The 25048-nt window shown below is 43.7% G+C and overlaps 1 protein-coding gene across 2 annotated transcripts in view; it reads right to left on the reverse strand.

Moving 5' to 3' along the window:
• dscamb (Down syndrome cell adhesion molecule b) overlaps positions 1–11973 on the reverse strand; it is a gene marked incomplete at its 5' end in the record, with an annotated part of 234817 nt that extends 222844 nt beyond the window's left edge. For both annotated transcript variants that reach the window (XM_079515045.1, XM_079515044.1), the window contains one exon: positions 11931–11973. In XM_079515045.1, the coding sequence (XP_079371171.1) occupies positions 11931–11973 (43 nt within the window). The remainder of the gene's footprint in view (positions 1–11930) is intronic.
• Positions 11974–25048: the final 13075 nt, after the last annotated feature.

Here is a 25048-nt window from a genome sequence, read left to right on the forward strand (position 1 = left end):
GGAGGTCGGGGGAATTCTAGGAACGCCGTAAAGTGCTAGGAGTATTGACGATGCACTCAGTCTCACACCAGGCTAGGAGGATCGATGAGAGGCTAGAAGGACATAAATCAGACTCCTGTGGCTCTATTCATGTCACACCCTAAACCACTGTTTCTCAACCTGTGGGTCGGGACCCCCAGGGGGGTACCCACATGATTTATTTATTTGGGGAGGGGGGGTCCCCAGATGACAGTGAAGTGACTTTTAAGACCCCTTTTAACACCTCAAAAAGAAAGAAAGGAAAGGCCATTACTACATCAAGGTTGAGAACCACTGTTTCTCAACCTGAGGGCTAGGATGAAAAAAAGGTACGGTTTTAATATAAGTGTATACATGTTATTGCGACCGTAGGTCTGAAAACCTGCAAAACCTGTCAGTCCGTCCATCGTTCCGTCCGTCGTTCCGTCCGTCACGCCACCATATATGGCTGTCAGTCCCTCACACCTCGTGACACATCACAGTATCATATATGGCCATCAGTCCGTCACGCCTTGTGACACACTCCATATATGGCCGTCTCCATATATGAAGATCACGACACTGACCTCATCAAACCCATGGAGAAGACTGGATCATCACCTAGATCTGCATATATGGAGCCGGCCAGCAACTCTACATCTGACCTCAAACCCTTAAGTGTCCATATATGGAGCACACCTGTTCTGACATTCCATATGTTGATCCTTCCCCACCCGTCCTTCCTTTTCGATGTCTCCCTTTTGACTGATACCTGTCCATTCAAATTCTAGACGGGCCTGCCCCAAAATTATTAGTGCAGCCGCGCCCGGCAGCCGGCGAAAACTAGAGTTCTCAACAGGCCTGAACATTATGGCCCGGCCCTACCTGGGCCCTCATCAAACCCTGTACACTCAAGACACGCTCCATATATGGCCAGTACAGAATTCATTCCATATGTTGATCTGACCCCCCATGCCAAAGCGCCAGTGCTCGCCCAGCAGTAAAGAAAGCATCATGTGTGTACTGACTGTGCACGGAATGTCTGTTTGTAGCATGACCTATTGACCCCTGCAGATGCACACTGAGCAGTCAGCTAATTGGGATCACATGGGTCAAACACACGCACGCACGCACGCACGCACGCACGCACGCACGCACGCACGTCATTACAACCCTGATGCTTAAGTCTACAACTGTGCTTGACTCTAAAGGCACCAAGGGACATGTATAGTTGCACCGCTCAGTTCGCACGGGTGTGATTTTTTATTTTAAAACCTGGAAAAGTTAGTTTTCATTGCGATGCAGCATTTTTCATACAAAATGCTCTGAAAATGCATTGCACGTGGCCCACCCATCTGACCACAACCTTTTGTGATTTTCAAGTGGTCCCTGATCCAGAAAAGGTTGAAAAGCCCTAAACCTAAACCACTGTTTCTCAACCAGTGGTGTCCATGAATGGCATGATTACAGGTGGTCCATGGGAAAACGTTTTAAAATGTAAAATAAAAATAAGCTATTTTTGGTGCATGCAACTAAGTATAAATCCGTCTTTAAGATCAGTAATGTTAAATATTAACATGAAATTAAAAAAAAATAGAATGACTGTATTCTTTCTTATGTTCTCTCTGTCGGGTGGAAACTGTTAGATTTCAGGATTCAAATTCTAAAACATCAAAAGTGGCAGATCTGCTACATTTGATACTTTTGTGTGACGAGTGTAATATGAAGTGTGGCGTTAATTTCTGAAAAAACACAAAAAGTTGAAATATATCATTGGTGTCAAGTTTCTGCCCGACAGCAATGATATAGTAAATTGTTGTGGGGAGGTGGCGTGCGGTGCAGTGGTTCTTGTTGTGGGGAGGTGGCGTGCGGTGCAGTGGTTCTGGAGGACTGTTTGAAATATGCTAGAGCATTCCAAATGCTCCATATTCCAAAGAGCTCAAAAAAGGTTGAGAACCAAAATCAAATACTGAGCAGACGCACACATCCACACGCTACATATACACACATGAGCTTTTATTCAAACATGTATGCACACACACACACACACACACACACACACACACACACACACACACACACACACACACACACACACACACACACACACACACACACACACACACACACACACACACACACACACACAATACTCCCTTCCACACCTTACCTCAACTCCAACAAGATGACAGCACTTTAAGAATGGCCGGCTAAAAATAAACCGCCACTAACTTGGTCTTAAATCTTAGCATCTGTGCCAGGTTTAAAAATAAAGAGCAGTGTCGAGAAACCAAGCTGGAGCCATTTGTCTTTCTGTCACTCTGTCTCTCCGCCGCTGCCTCCTCTGTTTTCCCTTAGCCTACTTTGCTATTTGGACTATGCAGCATCACAAATAGGGGGCCAGGCTTTTTGTCGTAAAACACCATCCGGGTAAGTCACACATAATCTGACTGAGAAGACTATACCTGCAAATACAAAGCCGCTAGAGTTTAGGCAAAGAAAGAAAACACAGCTGATGAAAGGCTGAGGTGAATCCAAGGGATGCATTATAGTCTCTGTCTGGTGGAAGCCTCTTAAATCCAAAACTTTTCAGGATTCAAATTCAAAAACAGCAAAAAGTAGCAGATCGACAAGCTCAAAACGTGTCGCTTCGTGTCGTGTTTCGAGCTTGCAGATCTGCTACTTTCGAAAGGTTTGTGTGACGCTGTAGTATGATCAAGTACAGTAGGCTATAGGGCGTTCATTTACCAAAATAGAGATGGAGATAAGAGGTTTCTGCCCAACAGCAATGATATTATTGCGAAATGCGGCCCTGATCGGTCCAGCGGTTGGCAAGATTAGCTCCGGACACACAGACAGACCCCCGTATAGACCACTAGACTCCTACAGATCAATGCTGCATTAAAATAGAGTACTACCGTATGTGACATATGAGAGAAGGATGTCAACGCTGGAAGCGAGGGAGAGAAAGAATGCAGGGGAGAGAGAGATGGGGGGAAGATAGGGATAGAGAAAGAATAGGGTGAGAGGGAGAAGAACAAAGCAGGGCCGAGAGACAGACAGAAGAAGTGAGTCACCGCAGTAATCCACGATACATTGGGCACATGTATGATGTAGCGTGTAGCCTATCACACAGAGGCCAGCTAGAAGGAGATCAATCCAGCCTTAGGCCTTAGCATGTGTGGAGTTCAAAGCCTGGCCCTGACATGGAGGGGACTGGATTAAGGGGCAGAATTTATGAGGGCCAAAGAGAATGTTTGTCATGGAGGATGACGGATAGCTCATCACACCTCTGCCACCTGTCAACCACAATAGGCATTGTGTGTCTATTGGTTGAATGCTTTCATTGGTTTTCTTGTGTCAAACTGTCTGAATGCAATTTGCAAGGCCTTTCTTCCAAACAGGAAAAAATGAGACACAACATTTTAGAGGGTTCACAAACTACAGCATGTGGCATGTGCAACACTCATTCATTTGAGTATGATTGAAATAACGAACATGCTATAAGAAATGCATAATTTCACCTTGACTTTGAGAGATGCTTAAAATGACTAAGACCTAATGACTTAATTAGTGGCCAATATTCTAAAATTGTTTAGGTTGCGCCTATACAGTACTACTGTATACAGAGTACAGACTAACACGAGGTTAGTGTCCTGCTTTCTTCTCAACTGGCCGAGTGCTAAATTATAGCGTGGAGATACTGTAGGTCTGGCAATGAGAAAACGGTCTCCTGTTAACCACTTAATCTCCAGTATCTGTAGAGGCGCATGAATAACGTGAGTGGCAAATCGACTGGCAAAGTGAGTTTAACGTTGTTTAATGCAATCAGATAGGACTTTTCTGTTTGCATGTTTGGACTGTCAAGTCCAGAAAGTAGTTTTTTGCCACTCAGTAGATGTTCCCGCATAACTAATTGGAACAGATTTATGCCATCATCGCAGATTCTAAATTAATTTGTTGTGTCGATTTTGTTTGTATCTCCTGTCAATCAAATGTTGCAATTTGAAATGTTAGTGTTGTGTTTTCAATGCATCGACACCAGAGTTTGATTTCCTGGGGAAGATGAGGGCTTTTGATGCTTTTGATCCCCCCATTGGTCATTTATTGTATCTCCAGATATTTTATTACTGTCTCCTCATAGACAGCATAAGCCAGCAAAATTTCCATTTCCATTTTCTTTTTTTTCACGTACCGCTACCGGAGTGTTATGAGGGGGAACTGGACACAGCTGATCACCGTAATCAATTGATAAATATGAAAAAATAATCCATAATATCGATCCATAATATCATCCATAATAACGTCTGGAACTGCGGTGGGATCCATAATAACGCGGATAATACCTAATGCGTAGTTGTCATTGTGCATTTTGTACGTGCGTACTAAGACCTAGAATTGCGTGGTTTCTATATGCAAAATGCGTGCAGGTTGGCAGGTCTGGAACATGATGGAAGGTGTGCTGGCATGTCTCAAACTGCTTGGTAGCCTTTCTGTGAACAGTCGAAAGGTCATTATTTTCCGCTCTGTGTTTTGGTTCCTTTCTGCCCGGATAAACTCTGGTGTCTCCTCGGTCGTGAATTCTACCAAACTATCCACAACAACTGTGATTGGCGGCCGTGTTATATCCAGCTTGCACTGACTGGTTAGCTACCATTAGCCCCTTGGGAAGTTTTAGTTTATCACCTTCGCATTTCTTTTATCAGTCCCCTCATCCAAGGAAAATAAAGGCTGAGTATGTGGTAAGCCATTTGATCTTGATTTAGTCCATTTTGTTCTGTCAAATAAGGTTTTTACATGGGTTCATCTTTTCCATCGGAGTGCCTGCACAGTGCAGCGCAGTAATATAACATGTCACTTTGACAGGTGCTGAGTGAATTAAAAACATCCTCTCCACTGAGAACCCAGCCTGTGCGAGGGAAACCCCCACCCATCCACCCACCCACCCATCAACGCCACTACCCCGACACCAAATGTAGTACAACCTCACTTTACACGCATGATCAAACATCTACATCTGGGCACCGAGGGCCTCTCTCTCCCTCCCTTTCCCTTTGCAGATGCTAAACGATATCGTTAACATTTTAATGCAAGAGCCATTTACACGCGGGCTGACGCAATTACACTTCTGATTCAGCGGAATCCATACAGACACAGTGTGATCGGTAATTAGATTTTACATCGGGGCGAAACAATGTGTGAGCACGTGCACACACACACACACACACACACACACACACACACACACACACACACACACACACACACACACACACACACACACACACACACACACACACACACACACACACACACACAGTCTCTGATGTCTTGCTCCTAATTAGAGAGCTAGTCTGGCTGAAGATCTTGAGGAGGTACAGTGGTACAGCTGACTGGCCCTCATTATACAGCTAGGATGTGTGAACTAGGGGATAGCTTGTTATGATCACACATTTGTGTATTCATTACCCGGTATTACCGGCAACTTTCTACTGGAATCATGTTGACGATTCAGAATGTGTGGCACTGGCAGCTTAAGCCTAATTTATACTTCATTGTAAGACTGCATCGTGCAGTAACTGAACCAAAGTGGGTTTGTATACTTAAGCCCTATGTATATATATCAAACATGCATGTGCCATGTTCACATGTCGCGATGCCACGTTTAGCTTGTAGATTTGCTATTTTGCCTTTTTGGTTCTGAAATTCTTTTGGAAAATGTTTTTGGGGAAAATGTACTTAAATACATAAATACATATTTCAGATTTTGTAATACATTTTTAAATAATAATTTAAAAACAAGAATTGATGACAGTCATAATAACCAGTTGCCTTATTATATCTGCAGAAATGTGCTATGAAATGTAAATATCTGTGTCTATCTGTATTTGTGTGTATACTGTAGGTGTGGAAACAAGAACAGGATCTGTCCAGGTGACTCTGTATGTCTGAGAGTGTAGCCTACTACAAATGGAACCAAAGGACCCTTTTAAACTCTGAGACTGTACAAATGGACTCTTATGGGTCCATTTGGTTGTATTTGTACACTCTCAGGTAGCCCATTCTCCAAACCATCATATATCGCACCTCACGCACAGTCGGTTATAGTGTCGGAGGGTACAGCTGGGGTCCCTGCGGAGGGCGGCACGGTAGTCTGCATGGGGTTCCCCACGGAGGGCGGCACGGTAGTCTGCATGGGGTTCCCCACGGAGGTCGGCGCAGGGGTCTGCATGGGGTTCCCCACGGAGGTCGGCACGGTAGTCTGCATGGGGTTCCCCACGGAGGTCGGCGCAGGGGTCTGCATGGGGTTCCCCACGGAGGGCGGCACGGTAGTCTGCATGGGGTTCCCCACGGAGGTCGGCGCGGGGGTCTGCATGGGGTTCCCCACGGAGGTCGGTGCGGGGGTCTGCATGGGGTTCCCCACGGAGGTCGGCGCAGGGGTCTGCATGGGGTTCCCCACGGAGGTCGGCGCAGGGGTCTGCATGGGGTTCCCCACGGAGGTCGGCGCGGGGGTCTGCATGGGGTTCCCCACGGAGGTCGGCGCCGGGGTCTGCATGGGGTTCCCCACGGAGGTCGGTGCAGGGGTCTGCATGGGGTTCCCCATGGAGGTCGGCGCCGGGGTCTGCATGGGGTTCCCCACGGAGGTCGGCGCGGGGGTCTGCATGGGGTTCCCCACGGAGGTCGGCGCGGGGGTCTGCATGGGGTTCCCCACGGAGGGCGGCACGGTAGTCTGCATGGGGTTCCCCACGGAGGGCGGCACGGTAGTCTGCATGGGGTTCCCCACGGAGGGCGGCACGGTAGTCTGCATGGGGTTCCCCACAGAGGTCGGCGCGGGGGTCTGCATGGGGTTCCCCACGGAGGTCGGCGCGGGGGTCTGCATGGGGTTCCCCACAGAGGTCGGCGCGGGGGTCTGCATGGGGTTCCCCACAGAGGTCGGCGCGGGGGTCTGCATGGGGTTCCCCACAGAGGTCGGCGCGGGGGTCCGCAGGCGCAGACTAGAATCCCTTGGTGAAATAACATTGGCGCACGGCGTGATAAAGACTAGTGGGTGGTTGTTGCAACTTGCTGGCTGCAATGCTATTCCAATCCCATTGGCTGAGCTATTCCATTGGCTGAGAGGTCGGCTAGAGGCAAAAAGTGTCTGGTTGCCTAGAGACGAGGCAGCCAATCAGGACGATAACTCAGCAGCTGGTAAAAATAAGGGACATTTAGTCGGGACCCATGAAAATGAGTCTGCGGCCAAAAAATTATCACGACCAATTGTTTGGGAAACACTGGTCTACTCTAGAGTCATATCACAATGTATAAATATGATCCGATTTGGACCAGCTGAGAAAGTCTGGGTGTGGAAAGAAATGAGAAATACTTTCTCTCTCCTTCAGACGCCTTGCTTAGGTGTCCTTGAAAAAGGCACTTAACCACCAGTTGCTTGGGTAGATATAGGGTATCTTTTGGGATGTTTGTTCATGCCATCATCTAATCTCATGAGTTGTGCTATCGCTACGGCAACTGAACCCTAATTGGTAATTAGTAAGCAGACCTAGGGGACCATGATGGGTGGAAGCTGATCAGGTTTCAAGTGCTCCCTCTTCATGGCTCTGGGAAGCCTGCACACACAGGACCACTGCCACTACTACCGATGATCACATCATCACTGTCCTGTTGACACCTCTTATCTCAACTTAAACCCTATATCAGGGGTTTTCAATGTTTTTCAGGCCAAGGACCACTATATTGTATAAAATTGTGTTGCAGATTCAACTTTTTTTTGCCTTCTCGTTTTTCCAGTAGTGAAAATAGCTGATCTATAGAAGCTCCGAACACATCCTGATGCAAGTTGCTGTAAGCTTGTAGATCTGCTATTTTAGAAAACCTATAATGACAGGCAAAAAAATATGGATGCCAGATTTTAAAGTGATTAACCATTTAACCATGCATTGGAACAGGATTTACTTTACTCCTTTTTTATCCAGTTCATGAAAATGTACAGTTTTGGACATACAACGTCCGCCCGACATTATCGTCTCTGGAAGCCTGAATAATGTTCAAAACTGTTACTTTTCAGGATTTAAATAAAAAAATAGCAAGACTAACAGATCGACGAGCTCAAAACGGGTCGCTTCGCGTCACATTTCGGGCTTGTGGATCTTCTACTTTTGATGCTTGTGTGTGACACTGTATAGTATGATCAAGTAGGGCGTTAATTTACGAGAAACACACACACGCGCGCGTGCGTGCGTGCGTGTGTGTGTGTGTGTGTGTGTGTGTGTGTGTGTGTGTGTGTGTGTGTGTGTGTGTGCGTGCGTGCGCACACACACACACACACACACACACACACACAAACTTAAACTATGGAGATAAGAGGTTTCTGCCTGACACAGACAAAATATGCTCCCTTGACATCTGTAAATAGGCTTGGAAGATCCTAGGGCTTTTTCCACAGGAGCACCTCACCACTCCAACAGATGGGGCTCTAATCATTGCGCTGCCTTAATTGTCCCCTGTAGATTAACTCCCTCTGTGTGCGCCACACACACACACACACACACACACACACACACACACACACACACACACACACACACACACACACACACACACACACACACACACACACACACACACAGTAGCCTTCAACTCACAGCCAAGTTCATCCAATCTATCTATCCCAATAGCATTCCCATCCAACCTCTCAGGTTACAAATAATGTGGGGTCATGTTAAATTGGCAGGCTAAGTGATGTTGGCAGCTATTTACTGTACTGTAATCTACACTGGGCAAGACACTCTGGAAGAACTTCCTTATATTTGAAGAGAACCTGATGTCTTCACTCTGGCAAAGGTCATGCTTAATTGAAGTAAAAATGAAGTAAAAATAATAAGGGAAAAAATTTGAGTGATCTTAAAACTTAGTCTCAATGTTCATTCATTGAACAAAAAAAGACTAAACTCCTGTTAATACATGCAGCATCAAGTTATGTTGCGATATACAGTACAGAGTACAGCTATAAATCATTGCATAGTAGTAAGGGCCCTGCCTCAATATATATTTGCAATGAGAATTTGAGCGAGTCGATTTGAGCTTGCATTGGTTTTGCCCAAAGGCATCTTTTGAGAGGAGAAATGCCTCTTATCCTGATGGCTGAAGTGACACATGTATACACTTTGATAGATACAGTGACGCTCTTCCAGAATAATTTGCAAACTAAAATGTGCCTACAGTATCAGCTGGATTGTATCATGCATAATGTAATATGTATAGAATTGTCATTTTTCTAAATCGTAAAGATCACAAGGTCTTTGCCGTTTCCTTTGAATTCATGCAAATTGATTAATCATTTTTGAAATGACAACGTTGCAATGATTAAAAGCAGACAGAATGTTGAAACAAAATATTAAATATAGAGATAGAGCTTAATTTTTTATGATCGCTAAATTATCACTTTGCAATAATAGGAGTCCGTAACACTCACACTCACAGATTTCACAATGTTAATTAGACACTTAATTACGATTCTGTATGTCACTCATTTATAAGCCCTCTGATCTTTAAAGAAGCAATTAAGTCCTTATTTAAGTACTTCCGGGTTACCTCAGAGTCCAGCCGGGTGGAGACCAACCCTGCACTCTCCTGAATCCCATAATACAGGTTACCATAGAGACAGGCCAGTGAGCATGTGATAGGCCTAACTCTGAAACAGCAAGAATTGTCTAGAAACCAATCACTGTGCTGGCTCCTATCTACAAGGTCACTCATTCATTCTGACAACGCCTGCACAGCCCATGAACACCTCATTCTGATGATAATCCAAACAACAGCCAACCGATGAAGACAACATCACACGGCTAAGCTCCTGCAATGATACAGAAATGAAATAAAATAAATAAGAACGTCTGATGTCACACGATGGGAAAAATGCTTAAATAATTCTTAAATAAAAGCTTAGCAGTGACAGTTCCAAAAAAACCAAGATGGGAAATGTTGAATGAGAAAAGAAGAAAAAGAAGGAGAAGAAGAAAAAAAATGTCTGCACACCCTCTTCCCTGTATATTGCTTATTTCCCTGTCAACTGCTTGCCACGGGGCCTCCTCGATAATCTGCTAATAAATGGACACAATCTTGCATGGCAGTTGATCTAATGTCACAGACAGATGATTATGATTAATGAGGATTCCTCATTGTGCCTTTATGAGTTTCTACCCAAGCTGGGCCAAGGGAGATACCATTTTATGTGGAGCTCAGTGTCAATAAACTGCGCAAGACTGGAGGCTTGCCTAAGCAATGAAAAAAACACAACACAGAAACAAAAATCCATTTCAAAAAGCTTATTTTTTATCACGCAGACCAGCAGGAAAAAATACATTTGTTCTCCCTCCTCCCTCGCCATTTTCGGGGTGTGGGGTGTGAGGGGGTCTGGGGGTGTAGTATGTACAGCATACTATAGGTGCACCATATCGTATAACTAGCCAGCCTTCAATATGCTCTAATGTATACATTACATACCTCTAAAACCTCACCTCTCTGAATTCAGCTGTGTGGCCTTTTGCTACAAACATTTACGAAACAAAATGAGTTTGATTTTGTTTATATCTGAACGTTCCCCGTCTTGTCGACCATCGTATTTTTTCCTTAGACATGTTTCCATTTTCTCTCCTTCTCCCTCTTCCAGCCTCCCTGTTCTCTCCTTCTTTGACTCCCTTTTTTGTACACACCCTGTCAGCCATATATCCCTCCTCGTAGAAGGGACTAAGCAAATAAATGTTTATTTTGAGCTTGCAAACCTAATATATTGCATACAATTTCTGCTAGTTGATTGTGGATATATGGGGAGAGTGCAAACAAATACAAATGAATGCAGACACACATTCACTGCATGTGTGCCAGACTGCCAGTGCATGTGTGTGCACCAGCACACATGCATACACCCACATATACATGCAGAAACACCAACACATACTCATCAATATATATATATATATATATATATATATATATATATATATATTGGACACTTGTAGACTATTTGAATAATATTCAAATGTTTGGGGTGAGAAGGTGTACTATCAATAACATTTTATGTTCCCTTTCTATAATCTTTGTATGCAACATTTTAAATATTTTTGTCCTTAAAAGACATTTCCATGGAGTTGTTTTTCCTTCTATAGGATTTATTCAATGCAAAATGCATGCATCTCTCGTCAAAATATTGATGACAAATTGAATATGCAGAGCAGATATTAGGCCTATCACCCATCTTTTAATGAAAATGTGTGTTGATATACAAATACAATTAGCAGATATAAGTGTGTGTCTGTGTGTGTTTCTTCACCCTTGTATGCACTGGGGTACTTTGAACTTGAAAAAATAAGCTGGCTGTGGGGGAGGGGAAAGGGGTTCAACCAAATGTCCATTATATTATCAAATAGCCTACGTCATGTATTACTAAGGGTCACAGTGAAACCACACTTTAATAGAAAATAGATAAAACGCAAGCTCGTTTACATTAATGCTGGCCATTAAGACTTTAACCTGTAAGGTCACGGCTATTCAAAGTCAGTTAGCCTAAATAACGCCAATTAATCCCGCACACAATGCAATGCAGGCCCCCACAATTGACCTAAAGAAACATAATTCATCAATTTCGTCTGATTGTTGTTGTGCTTATTAATGCACATTTCGAGGGCATGGGATATGGGTCTGTATTTAATGATTATATAGGGGAACAGAAACGATTAAAACGCAGTTCATGCCTCGCCCGTCTCCCCCCATCTATCAAAGGTGACAGGCTTTTTGACAAACATTGGATCTTTTCATGTGGGAACACCGGTGACCTCCATCCTTCGTCTTTAGTCACTTTGCCATATATCTATATAGTATAATTCCCCTCCGGGAAATAGGTAATAATGAGCATTAACATGAGCAGGTGAACTTACCATTCAAGATGCTCTGGGAAAAGATAAAAGCCAATATCCACATGCCCTGCTCCGTTCAATCCCCCAAGCTATGCTTTCTCGTCTTTCTCCGCACGCCTCGACCGATGCCTCCCTAGAATTCTCTTCTGTGTGCTTAGGGTAAGGTTAAACATTTGCCACTGTCTTGGAGGAACCGGACCAAGTCTCTACTTTCAATATGATATTCACTGTCCCCCTCGCTACTTATTTAGTCTTTTCCCCCTCTGTCTCCCTGCCCCTTATTTGCACTTGGAGCATATAGAATGTGTGATTGTCTTGGTTGGGCAGAGCTCCCGGACGGACGGTGCTCCGTGTCTTTCTTGCTGTTCTTCAAAGGGGATGCTGAAAGGGGAGACGGCGCTCGCGTAAAGCCCAGGTGTGATGATGATGCTGAGTCAGAGCGTTGTGGAATATCACATCCCTATACAAAAAAAATGTCCCAACGACAAAATAATAAAGAAAAAAGAAAACTGGCTAAACTATATAAAGAATAAAAACGTCAAATCCTAACCCTTGAATAAAACCTCAAACGGCACACACGCACAAAAAAAACATGTTTGCAACCAAATTACCCGAAAATGAAAAAAAGAAAGAAAAAAAAATGAAGGAAAAATAAGAATCTATAAACCGTGGAGGGTTCAGTTAATTAAAGAAAGACAAACAAATCCGGGTGAACTGAAGCGGGCGGATTTTTTTTCTGAGATTCCAAAGTCAAATCATCTTCACCGCCTCTCTCCGTCCAGCACGAGGCAAGTACGCGCATCTTCCCCAGCGCTGCCTAAGCTCTAATCGCATTGGTCCTCCGCGCCAACCCACTATACGCTGCCTCAGAGCATTATACAGAATAACCCCTCTCTCCCCTGCCCCTGCAGACGCTTTCATTCCTCATTGCCTTAAAGGAGCAGAGACTGGCTGCCGGTCCCAGGCCAAGCTAAGCTACACATGTGTGTAGGTGCGAGCAGCACGAGCCTTATTGGACGCATTTGCATGATGATGAGGGGAAATTAACTGCACCTGACGCGCCGGGCGCAAGGATAACATTTTACGCACGCTGATATGTATGAATGAGAGCGCTGCCTGTGCGCGCTATTCTTGTGGCTGTGTAGCTCTCTATAATAAGGGAATTGTGGTAGAAGTTGAACGCATAATGTTTTTATTTTTAGATACATAATATATGAAAATAGGATAGCCCATAGTAAGGAGAGCTAATTGGCAATTAAAGGTATAAAGCAAGCACCCTGCAGTAACCTAGGCCTAACGATTGAACTAAATTGTTGAACTAAATTAATTAATATGTTTTTTATGATGTGTTAAGTAGGCATATGAAAATAATAAATTAATTCATGTTTTTATAAAATTGATGTGATGTGGAAAGACAATGTATTCTCAGAGTGAGAATGTGAACATTTCATGGACAGCAACAAAGGGAAACCAATACCCAACACAACAGTATCTATAGGCTACCCAATACCATCCACATTCACGTGCAGGCACATGCGTGTGCACACACACACACACACACACACACACACACACACACACACACACACACACACACACACACACACACACACACACACACACACACACACACACACAGTCAAGACAAGACCCTCAATACCCTCCAGGCCCAGCTCACATGGTTGTAGATCTGCTATTTTCACTGACTGAATGTTCACCTGCTGCTGATATGCCCAGAGGGACACTATAGGGTTCAAGTTCAGAGTGCTTCCCTGTCGAAGCCCCTCAGAAAAGGGTCAGAGAGCAAAACGCCTTGCAAAGCAGAAAACAAATGAAAGATCAAACTGTGATTAAAACCCCACACCAACAAAGCTATTTTTAAAATGATGATATAGTGCTCACACTTGCTTGATACTTGCTTGCCAGATTAAGTGACACATTATGTGGCCTCCCGGAAGGAAGTCACTGAGGTAGTTAAGCAGCTCAGTGGCAAAGCTCCAGACAAGAGGCTGATGAGATTCGTCCAGAAATGCTGAAGGCTCTGGGTGTTGAGGGGCTGTCTTGGTTGATTCGTCTTTTCAACATTGAGTGGAAGTCTGGGGCAGTGCAGAGGGAGTGGCAGACCGGTATGGAGGTATGTTGCAAAATTCGCAAGCGTCCCACTTTAAATAAAATGGGGGGGGGGGGATCAGAGGGTGTGTGCCAATGACAGAGGTATCACGTCATTACTCAGCCTCCCTGGGAAAGTTTACACCGAGGTACTGGAAAGGACAGTCCGGCCGATAGTCAAACCTCAGATTTAAGAGGAGCAATGTGGATTAGGTCCTGGACAGGCATGGACCAACTGGACCAGATCTATACTCTTGCAGGAATCCTGGAGAAGACCTGGGTGCATGCATATGTGTTTTGTGGAATTGGAGAAGGCATATAACCGGGTCCCCCGGAAGGTTCTGTGGGAGGTGCTGTGGGAGTATGGGGTGAGGGGGACCATCCAATCTCTGTACACCCAAATCGAGAGCTGTGTCCATGTGCTCGGGAGTAAGTCGGATTAGTTTCCGGTGGGGATTGGCCTCCACCAGGGCTGCGCATTGTCACCTATCCTGTTTGTGATTTTCATGAACAGGATCTCGAGGCTTCACTGCTTTTTGCAGATGATGTGGTCCTGATGGCACCAGTCCAGTAAGAGCTGAAGGTCTTGTCTTGGACCGATCCAAGTCCTTCAGCTCTCACTGGACCGGTTTGCAGTCGAGCAAACTGATGGATTGTGCAGTCCAAGTAGGGAATGAGACATTACCCCAGGTGAAGGAGTTTAAGTATCTCGGGGTCCTGTTCACGAGTGAGGGGAGGACGGAGAAGGAGATCAGCTGGCGAATCGGAGCAACAGTGGCGGAATTGCAGTCTCTGTACCACACTGTGACGAGAAGAGAGTTGAGCAAGAAGGCAAAGCTCTCTGTCTACTGAGCAATCTTCGTTCCTACTCTCACCTATGGTTATGAAGTGTGGGTCATGACTGAAAGAATAAGGTCATGGATACAAGCAGACGAAATTAGTTTTCTCAGACGGGTAGCTGGCATCTACCTTAGCGTGAGAAGTTCAGTCACACGAGAGAGACTCGGAGTAGAGTCGCTGCTTCTTCGCTTGGAAGAGGAGCCAGCTTATAGGTGGTTCGGGCATCTGGTTAGGATGCCTCTCGAGCGTCTCCCTAGGGAGGTCCTCGATGCACTGGGAGTAGCCCCAGGGCAGACCAAGGATCAGATGGAGGGATTATAGCTCTAAACTGGCCCTGGAATGCCTCGGGATCCCCCAGGAGGAAGTTAATAATATTGCTCTGGAGCTCTCTGGTGGAGCCGTTTCCCCCGCGACCGACTACGGATAAGCGGTTGAAGATGGATTATGTGGCCTGGTATATTTTGATCTGTGTGCATCAGTGTGTGTGATGTGCATGTCCTTGTGGGCTGTCTACCCGAGATGATGAGTGTATAGCTCTCTGTGTGTGCTCTGAATCCACACACACAGTTGTGTGCAATTGTCGTACACTGAATATAGCAGATCTATAAGCTAACAAGTGCGTTGTTAGTAACAACGCATCACACTGAGATGCCTGGAGAGTTTGTAGATGGCCTACTTTTGGTGCAGAACTCTGGCATGCAAGTATAAATCAGGTATTACCCTTTGTGTTCATCTGTTTACACGTCCCATTCTTCGGTCCACCTGTCTGCTCAGTAAAATCATCAGTGTTATTTTAACCACGTGAACCCTATAGCACAGTGGTTCTCAACCAGTGGTCCGGGGACCAGCAGTGGTCCTTGAGGAGGTTCCAGGTGATGCCCAGCTAAATGATGGAGAGTTGGTAACAACATGGACCTTTAAAGATCTTTATGGACCCATACGGTGTTATTGTTGAGAACCACTGTGCTATAGGGTTCACGTGGTTAAAATAACACTTTTGGTTTCATTTGGTTTAGTTACATTATAAGTCTACACAATTAGAGAATGTAGAATAATTGTTATTTTTGATCAACGTTTGCTCTCTCCGTACCAACATCAATACAGCATGGAATTGTGAACAAAAGTTTTGGGTCTGAGAGGCTAAATCTCATCAAATGGTGGTCCGTGGCTCAAGGGCCTTGATACAAAAAGGGTTGAAAACCACTGCTATAGCATCCTTGTTCTGGAGAAGTCATAATTGTGGGACATTGCGCTAAATAGGTGAACCTTTAACGAAAATATCTGAACATTGACATGCTCACAATGCACCGCAATGTGTGAGACTGCAAACTATTAGCAGACCCCAACTCTGGACTCCTGGATCAGTGCCCTCCATACCAGGCGCCCCAAAGCGGCTGGACAACGTTTAAGCCGCACTACCCTAATGGCCAAAGCTGGAACCGCAGGACATTCAGGGAGGTGGACGGACATTCTGTGACGTCATGACCCACAGTCTATGGTCATGACGCAAAAGTTGACCTCAACTTGAGACTCAGCACGAGCCAACCATAGAGAATTAACAGTGGTAGTTCCGGGTGCTTCAAACGCCACAGAGCAACTTGAATAGCTGGGGACGGGGTTGTCTGCCCTATAGATATATTATAACTCTATGCTCCACACCCTCCTATGCAGCATCAGGTCTTGAGCTCTGTTACGCCGTAGTGTGACTACGTAGGTGGTGCGTCACTTTCCATTCATAGCTGTGCCTTGGGTTGCATGGCTCCCACAGTGTGAGTGTGCTCGCCACCAATTCCGGGTGCCTGACAGAGTGCCCTCAGCCTCATGCTTCTCTCCCTGACCTTGTATGTGGCTCGCGGGAGGTCTCGTTTCTGATGTGGTCCCCCATGTGACATCAAGAGCCATTCGTAGCATTCTTGTCTAGATGCCGTCCAGGGCCTTTTCCTGCTGTGATGCGAGTGTCCATGTGTCAGCCTCGTACAGTGCATTGATATTTTACATAATAAAGTATAGGGTCTTTATAGTTAACTCAGAGTGAGTATGGAACCAAATTGACCCATTTGTGTCCCTCATGTGTCTGTCCGCTGTTTGGGCTGACCTGCATCACTGAATTCCATCTCTGAACATAGTTCTAGGTTCCTTCAAATGTAGGGCAACAGATAAAGGGAAATCTTTACATACTAGTGCATATCTAGACAACAATATCAGTTGCTTCAATGACTTCAAATGACTTCAAATGTTCTGATAAGGTGACAGTACAGGTAGGAGATCACAAGCGGAGGAGGTTGCTAGTTAATACATACCGGTACTCCATTGACGGTACTTGGTACAATATTGGCCTATAAATGTCGTAAATGTCATTCAAAACCAGCTATTATTTGCAATGTTCTTTTGAACCTTTGCTAAATTAACGATTCCACTAAGCCCCAAATTAAACAAAAATGTCCTTTCAACTGGAATATGCTTTTCATAGTTTCAGATAATACACTACGCAAAATCCTGAGTGTCAATGTATGTTATTGTTATGTTAGTGTGAATATGGACCACTTAGGGTTGATGTTTTTATAATACTTATGAAAGACACAGTAATGTCATGGGAGCTGTGGTTTGAGCATGAAGTGAAACCACATGGATGAGTCAGGGTAGTAGTGGGTCAGCCATCCTGTCTGTCATTTGGAGATTAGGAGCTTTATAGGTGGCTCTGGATTCTTGGCATGGAAAGGTAAAACGTTCATTAAGGGAGAGAGAGTGAGTGTGTGTGTGTTTGTAGACTTTGCACACACATACATGCATGTGTGCGCCTGTGCGGGCACCAGAATTGGGTCAAATAAAACATGGAAATATCTCTCCACATCTGCTTTACCTTAAATTGCACAGTAAATGGCTACAGCCTCATTGCATCACCCAAAGAGAAACTACACTAAACTGACTTTAAAACGATTACCTGGCTTGGCTGGCTGTGATCATCTCAACGTTTCTGCTTTCATTGCAATGTGCCATGCAGTGAATTTGCCCATTTGAATCAAACCGGAGCCAACAGGAGTAAAGTTCCTGCCCTCCACCTCGCTGGTGTGCTCCAACAAACACAATAGACTGGACCCACTGAAGAATCGGCCATTAATTTTTCCAGTAGAGATTTACAAAAATATTTATATCAATTAAGCCTAGAATCCAGCCATCCAGGATCCTGGTGAATCATGACCATAACACCTTTGATTCTGTGAAGAAAGAAAAATGAAAGCTGCTATACAAAGGGTATTTATTAAATACCCTTTGTGTTTGTTGGAAGTAAAGTTCAGAGACTCACATTCTCCGTCTGCTCGTCTCATTCCTCAACTTCCACAGTATATCTCAGTAAGACGCCTGAGGGCGAGAAGCGACCTTGCCCTAAAAGGTGAGGTCACGTGCACTGGCCATATATGGAGCGTGTCTTGAGTGTACAGGGTGTGATGAGGTCAGATCAACATATGGAATGTTAGAACAGGTCAGCTCCATATATGGAGATCTAAGGGTGGCAGCGGGGGCAGTGTCTTGAGTGTACAGGGTTTGATGAGGGCCCTGAAGTTAGGGCCGGGCCTTAATTTTCGGGCCTGTTGAGAACTCTAGTTTTCGTCGGCTCCCAGGCGCGGCTGCACAAGAAAATAGAAGACTCTACAGTGACCTTTACAGTGACCAATGGTCGACCAAAGTGCTGTACAGATTAAAAAATCACACCCGTGTGAACTGAGTGGTGTAAGGTTTTATATAGCATGATCAGCTGTGGTCTGACGTAATGTCTGACGTAATGAAATTACACCCGGGTGAACTGAGTGACCACTTTCCTAGATCTAGGCTATTGAGTTCAGCATTCAGCATCTCTGTTTCTCTGGTGGTGAGTTGTATTATATAGCCTGATCAGCTCTGATCTGACGTAATGAAATCACACCCGGATGTGATTTCACAACTGGCTTTTTTTGTGCAGAAAAAATGAGCATGGTTGCTACGGTCATCCAGTTCACCCGGGTGTGATTTAATTACGTCAGAAATTATTTTGAACATAGCAACCATGCTCATTTTTTTCTGCACACAAAAGCCAGTTGTAGGAGTGGTTTACACCACTCAAAAATAGAAAAGACAGAACAGTACATGCAAACATAACAAAAGTGCTGTACAGATTAAAAAATCACACCCGTGTGAACTGAGTGGTGTAAGGTCTTATATAGCCTGATCAGCTCTGATCTGACGTAATGTCTGACGTAATGAAATCACACCCGGGTGATCTGGGTGACCGTAGCAACCATGCTCATTTCTTTGAGCACAGACAGACAGACAGACAGACACGTAAACTAACAAAGCCAGTCGTAGGAGTGGTTTACACCACTCAAAAATAGAAAAGACAGAACAGTACATGCAAACATAACAAAAGTGCATGGCAACAATATGGAGGAACAGGAAGACAAAATAAGAATAAATAGAGCTATAGACAGTATAACATTTACATAATCAGGCATTGATTTATTTTTGTAAATCTCTATGGGAAAAATGAATGGCCGATTTTTCAGTGGGTCCTCGCCCACTGCTATGATCTATTGGCTGCGTGGGAAGCCAAGCAAGAGAGACAATCTCTGTGGCTGCACTCGCAACTCCTACAGGTAGGTCAGGGCAGGGGTTCTCAACCCGTGGGTCGCGACCCCTCGGGGGGTCGCCAAACTATTTTGGGGGGTCCCCAAATTATTTTCAAAAAAATAAATAAAAAAATAATTCACGATTGTTTTTTCACGATTTTTCAAAAATAGCAGACCTACAAGCTCGTAGCGCGCCACCGAGATCTGCTATTTTTAAATAGCTAAATTATAACAATGCTTAAAACACCAAAAGGGGTTCCCGCCCAAAATGGTTTAAGGTTATTGTAGCAGTCAATTTATATTGGGGGTCGGGAGGGGGCGGGGCGGGGGTCCCGAGACGTTGCCAAAGCATTTTCGGGGGTCCCCGGCCAAAAACGTTGAGAACCCCTGGGTCAGGGTACCGGCTCAGCAGGGAGAGGAACTGGTTCGGATAGCATGTTCCTCCATGTGTTCATAGACTCCATGTCTATCGGAGGAGAGATGTGCTCGTATACACCCTCACACATGGCCGATGGTAGTGACCATAGACTGTAAAATAAAATAAAATAAAATAAATAAGGATGAAGGGAATGTGACGAAACCCATTGGTTTCTACAGACCCGTTTTTAAGCCTCATGTTCCGTGAAAAATGGCTGTGAGTGCAACCCGGAAACCGTGGGATAGTGGTGTGTGAGAAGGGGAGTGATGGGTGGCCAGGGTGGGTATCTCAGTATCCTAATCACAAATCCCGAAAGCATACCCTGCTTTATCATAACAAAAATTAATTAATGGGACCACAATTTACAAAAAGGCATATGATGCTGCATGAAAGAAAACTTGAAACTAGCAATTGAAAATGTTGATGAAATGGTTAACTTAGGCTTTACTCCAAGTTTAAAGTCAGAAAAGAGGGTGGAGGGTAGATAAAGGCGTTCATTTAAAATTAAATGAGTTAATCTTACTCTCAGGACTTTGCTGTGAGATTAAAACAAATGCTAATAATTCTTGTGCATGCATGCCAGAGGCTATACGCATATCCATACAGATAATCAACGAATCAAGGAAAGCATTTCTCCTGGTTTAGCCCTTAGCTATGTTAGATCATAAAGAATTAATGCAGCCAGAAAACACAAACCTGTAGCCAAGTGGAAAACATGTAAGAGGACAAACATTATACTCAGAACAATGGAATAATAATTATTTCATTATTATTATTATTATTATTATTATTATTATTATACATAGGTCGCAATAATGACCGTATATGGTCACGCCTCGTGAAATCACACCTCCATATATGATCACGCCTTGTGACATCACCGTGACATCACGCCTCCATATGTGCCTCGTGACACGTCACGCCACCATGGCCATCTCCGTATATGAAGATCACGACACTGACCTCATCCTACCCGTTACCCTGGATAACCATACATGGAGAAGACTGGATCATCACCTAGATCTGCATACAGTATATGGAGCCGGCCAGCAACTCTACATCTGACCAAAACCCACAAACCCTTAGATATCCATATATGGAGCTGACCTGTTCTGACATATGTTGATCCTCCCCACCCGTCCTTCCTGTTCTGACATTCCATATGTTGATCTGACCTCATCAAACCCTGTACACTCAAGACATGCCCCATATATGGCCAGTACAGAATGAATTGCATATGTTGATCTGACCCCCCATGCCAAAGCGATGCCATTTTCTCACTTCACTTCACAGTCTGGTAAGACTCCAAGGGGCGGGATGTTCACAAACCGGCGAAAACAGCCTGTGGCTTCTGATTGGTCTGTAGGGGAGAGCCGCCTCTTTTGTAACACGTCATTGTTGTAAAATGCACGGTATATCTTGATTGGTCAATGACATCTTGACTAGTGATGGGAGATTAATTGGCAAACACATCGGTATCGGCCAATTTTAGTTGTTTTTAGATTAATCGGCATCAGTTCGATTCATTAATCAATCGGTCCGATTAATCGGTCTGTCTTTACAGATAAACAAGCCCAAAGTAACAGCTTGAACAGATCTACAAGCTCACAATATTAAATATAAAGGTATTTAAGTTAAATCTGACTTGCCTAAGCCTGCTGTGCAGATACCCTGTTACGTTGTGTATTTTTCAGAATGGACAAATTGATTATTATTTATTGATTATTTATTTATCGGTAATATCGGCAATCGGCCATAACAGCAATTCATTATATCGATATCGGCCAAAATGTCTCATCGGCACATCCCTCATGACACCATCGCGTCAATATGTGACCAATGCTGTAAACCATAGATATACTGTATATAAAAAGGGGGTTTTGAGGTGATAACTACTATAAAGCTGCCAGTTAGCAAGGTATATAATATCAAAACCTAATCTAGGGAAGTATAGGAATAAAAAAATCACAACTAGAATTTGCCGCCCCAGGTGGTACCGATATGTCATATCTGGGGACTTGGCCCAAGGACTAGATGGCACGCCTGCACTGCTGGCCAATGGAGAGCGACGTCGCTACATGGCAGCCATCTTGCTTCAGGTAGCTTGCCCGCTCATAACATTGTGTCTATGGGGCATGTACATTTTAAATAACCATAACTTGCTCAATTTTCAACCGATTTTCAAACGGTTTGGTTTGTTATAAATGTTGAAAATACTTGGTATACCTTGGTGTACCTACATGGGTATCTTGTCTGGTAGTAGAGTAAATACTTATAAATACCGGGTAGTTAGCTGGTAATTACTTATAATTAGCTGGTAATTATCTAGTAATTACTGTGTGAACTACCTGGTTGTTATTACCAGGTAATACCAGGTACTTACCTATTATTAACAAACACACACACACACACACACACACACACACACACACACACACACACACACACACACACACACACACACACACACACACACACACACACACACACACACACACACACACACACACACACACACTAGGGCATTCACTTCTAGTCATTTTTACAGGTTGACTAGTTGCCTAGTTTACTAGTCGACTAGTTGTTTAACTACCCATTATGTAATGTTTAAATGGAAATAAATATTTGTACATTTAAAAACTGTGTACATTGGTGACTATAACTATAATCAACCTGATCTTGAGGCCTACAAAACTAGTCAACTAGTACCAACAAGGTCGACTAGTGGATTTACTAGTCGACTAGTTGCTTAATGCCCTAACACACACACACACACACACACACACACACACACACACACACACACACACACACACACACACACACACACACACACACACACACACACACACACACACACACACACACACACACAAACAGTCAGCCTCATCGGACTTCCAAGCCTTGCGTTTGTTTGTTAGAGAGTTCAGTCTTTGACTCTTTTACACATATTGGCACAGAAAAGCAACAGAGTTAAAATGTTATATTGGTTATTATTAAGATCTTAATAGCCAATGGTGTGCACATCTCAGAATCCATGTGCTATGATGATTGAACCTGCTGCTTTTTTTTGCTGCTGAATTTGCATACCAAAGGTGCGAGGTTTGCATGCACTATTACCTGGTAATTACTGTACCGTAAAATGAAGGGTTACCGAGTATCTTTGGTCTACAAATCTTTTTTTAAGTTATTAGTTTACATCATTTTTACACGATATGCATGATAGTTCTGTGCCAAAGCAGTGGTGTGCATAGTGGTATAATTGTAATCAATGCATTTTCCCATGGAATTTGCTCAAACGCTCAAACTGGTACATCCAGTAATATTGAATAATATAATGTTTGATACATATTCTTATAACATCCATGGTATGAAAACAATGTAAAACTGTTGCTTGAATGAAATATTCAGTAATAGACTTAAGCTGAAAACAACCAATTGAATGATAGCGGGCATGTAGGTCCTTTGCTTGAAAATATATGTGGGTAAAAGGATCGCTGAGTAAAAGAGTGACAAGTGTGACGTTACAAAACAGAACTCGAGTCACTTCCTAACTTGCCTACGTAATTGATGACGTATGAAAATAGTAAATCAAATAAGACAATCGGTCTGTTTTCCAGGCTAGGGGTGGTCTTAACTCATTAAGACCTTCTAAAAAAAGGTTTTCTGAAAAGCCTATGTTTCTATGTCAGTGGTGCTCAACCTTTTTAATGTCAAGGAACCTCCCAGAAGCAAAGGTATGAGTTAAAAACGTTCACTGTGAAAGAATATATATTCAAAGATTTGCACCACATTTTCACGATTTTTGAAAAATAGCAGATCTACAAGCTTGTAGCGCGGCACCCGGTGCTATGAGCTTGTAGAGCTGCTATTTTTCAACGGCTAAAGTTTAAAATAATGGTTAAAGTGGTTAAAGGCTGAATGTGACACAGATGAGACAACAGACATTGCTAACCAAATGTATCAAATAAACTATTTTTCACCATTACATAATGTTACATATTGTTATGTTTATCTGCGTCATCATATTATTTACTGTGTGCTGTGGGGATCTTCGTGAAACTCTGTATTCCAAGGAGCAATAATGTGTAGTTAGTTTCACGAAGATGTCCCTGCAGTCCTGCACTTGGAATTTATCGCCCACTCACAAATTGAGTGTGATATTTCTGAATACGCCACAGAAGGTGGCAATTATACTCATAATTATGGCTTTTAAGGTGAGGTGAACAGACAATGTACCTCCTGCTAACCACAAATCAGTGACTAGATAGACCTCGTCAGTGGAATTGTGTTGCTATAGGGAACAGCTTGGGTGCAAGTTTATTTCCTGTCACTGATTTACAAACACTCCTACTGATATTCATAAACGCTACAACATCCATGTGATCTATATTCTTTGGAATAAAACCGGTTCCCATCCTGAACAAATGAAATGTTGCTGTACATGAAAACATACAGATCAAATGTTGCTGTTGGTGCTGGATTTGAACAGGGGGCACATACATGCACTTATGGAAAACAGGTGGCCAGGGTCCTTTTATCATTTACACCATGTGGACAGCTGGACAATTGGCCCGGCTTAACGTACAATGTGAAAGACAATACCTTGATTCGCTCTCTGCGGGCGAGAGCCATGACACAGTGTGACTGATAGGATACTAGCCGTGTAACCGTGTTCTATACTATCATATAGGACATGCCACACGTGTTTTGTAGCTCCAAAACATCGGTGCCACTGACGTATGTCAATTTAAAGGACCTATAACATAAAATTCTACTTTTTTGGTGTTTTTTTTAGCTCCCCTGTGTATTTTCTATCCTCACAAATATGCAATTTTGAACAATCAGGATTTCTCATCAGGGGCTTTTATGGAAATTGCTCTCAGGAACAGCTCAACTGATTTGGTCATATTTGTGATGTCATCAATGTCACCCTAGTTTGTATAATTCATCCCTCTCTTCAGTCTTCATTTCCACTTTGTTTACAATGTCCGCCATTGTTGATTTTCCAAGCTGGCATGGAATGGAAACAAGCCTGTGTTTATCTAGCATCAGTATTATAATGACTCAAATATTAAATAAGTTGCATATCAGCACCCCCACCACCTCAGGACATTGTGGTACTGCAACTAAAACAGCTTCAGAAGCAAAAAATAAATGTCATGGAATGG

The sequence above is a fragment of the Electrona antarctica genome, assembly GCF_951216825.1.
Source record: "Electrona antarctica genome assembly, chromosome: 11".
In the NCBI taxonomy this organism is placed as follows: domain Eukaryota; kingdom Metazoa; phylum Chordata; class Actinopteri; order Myctophiformes; family Myctophidae; genus Electrona; species Electrona antarctica.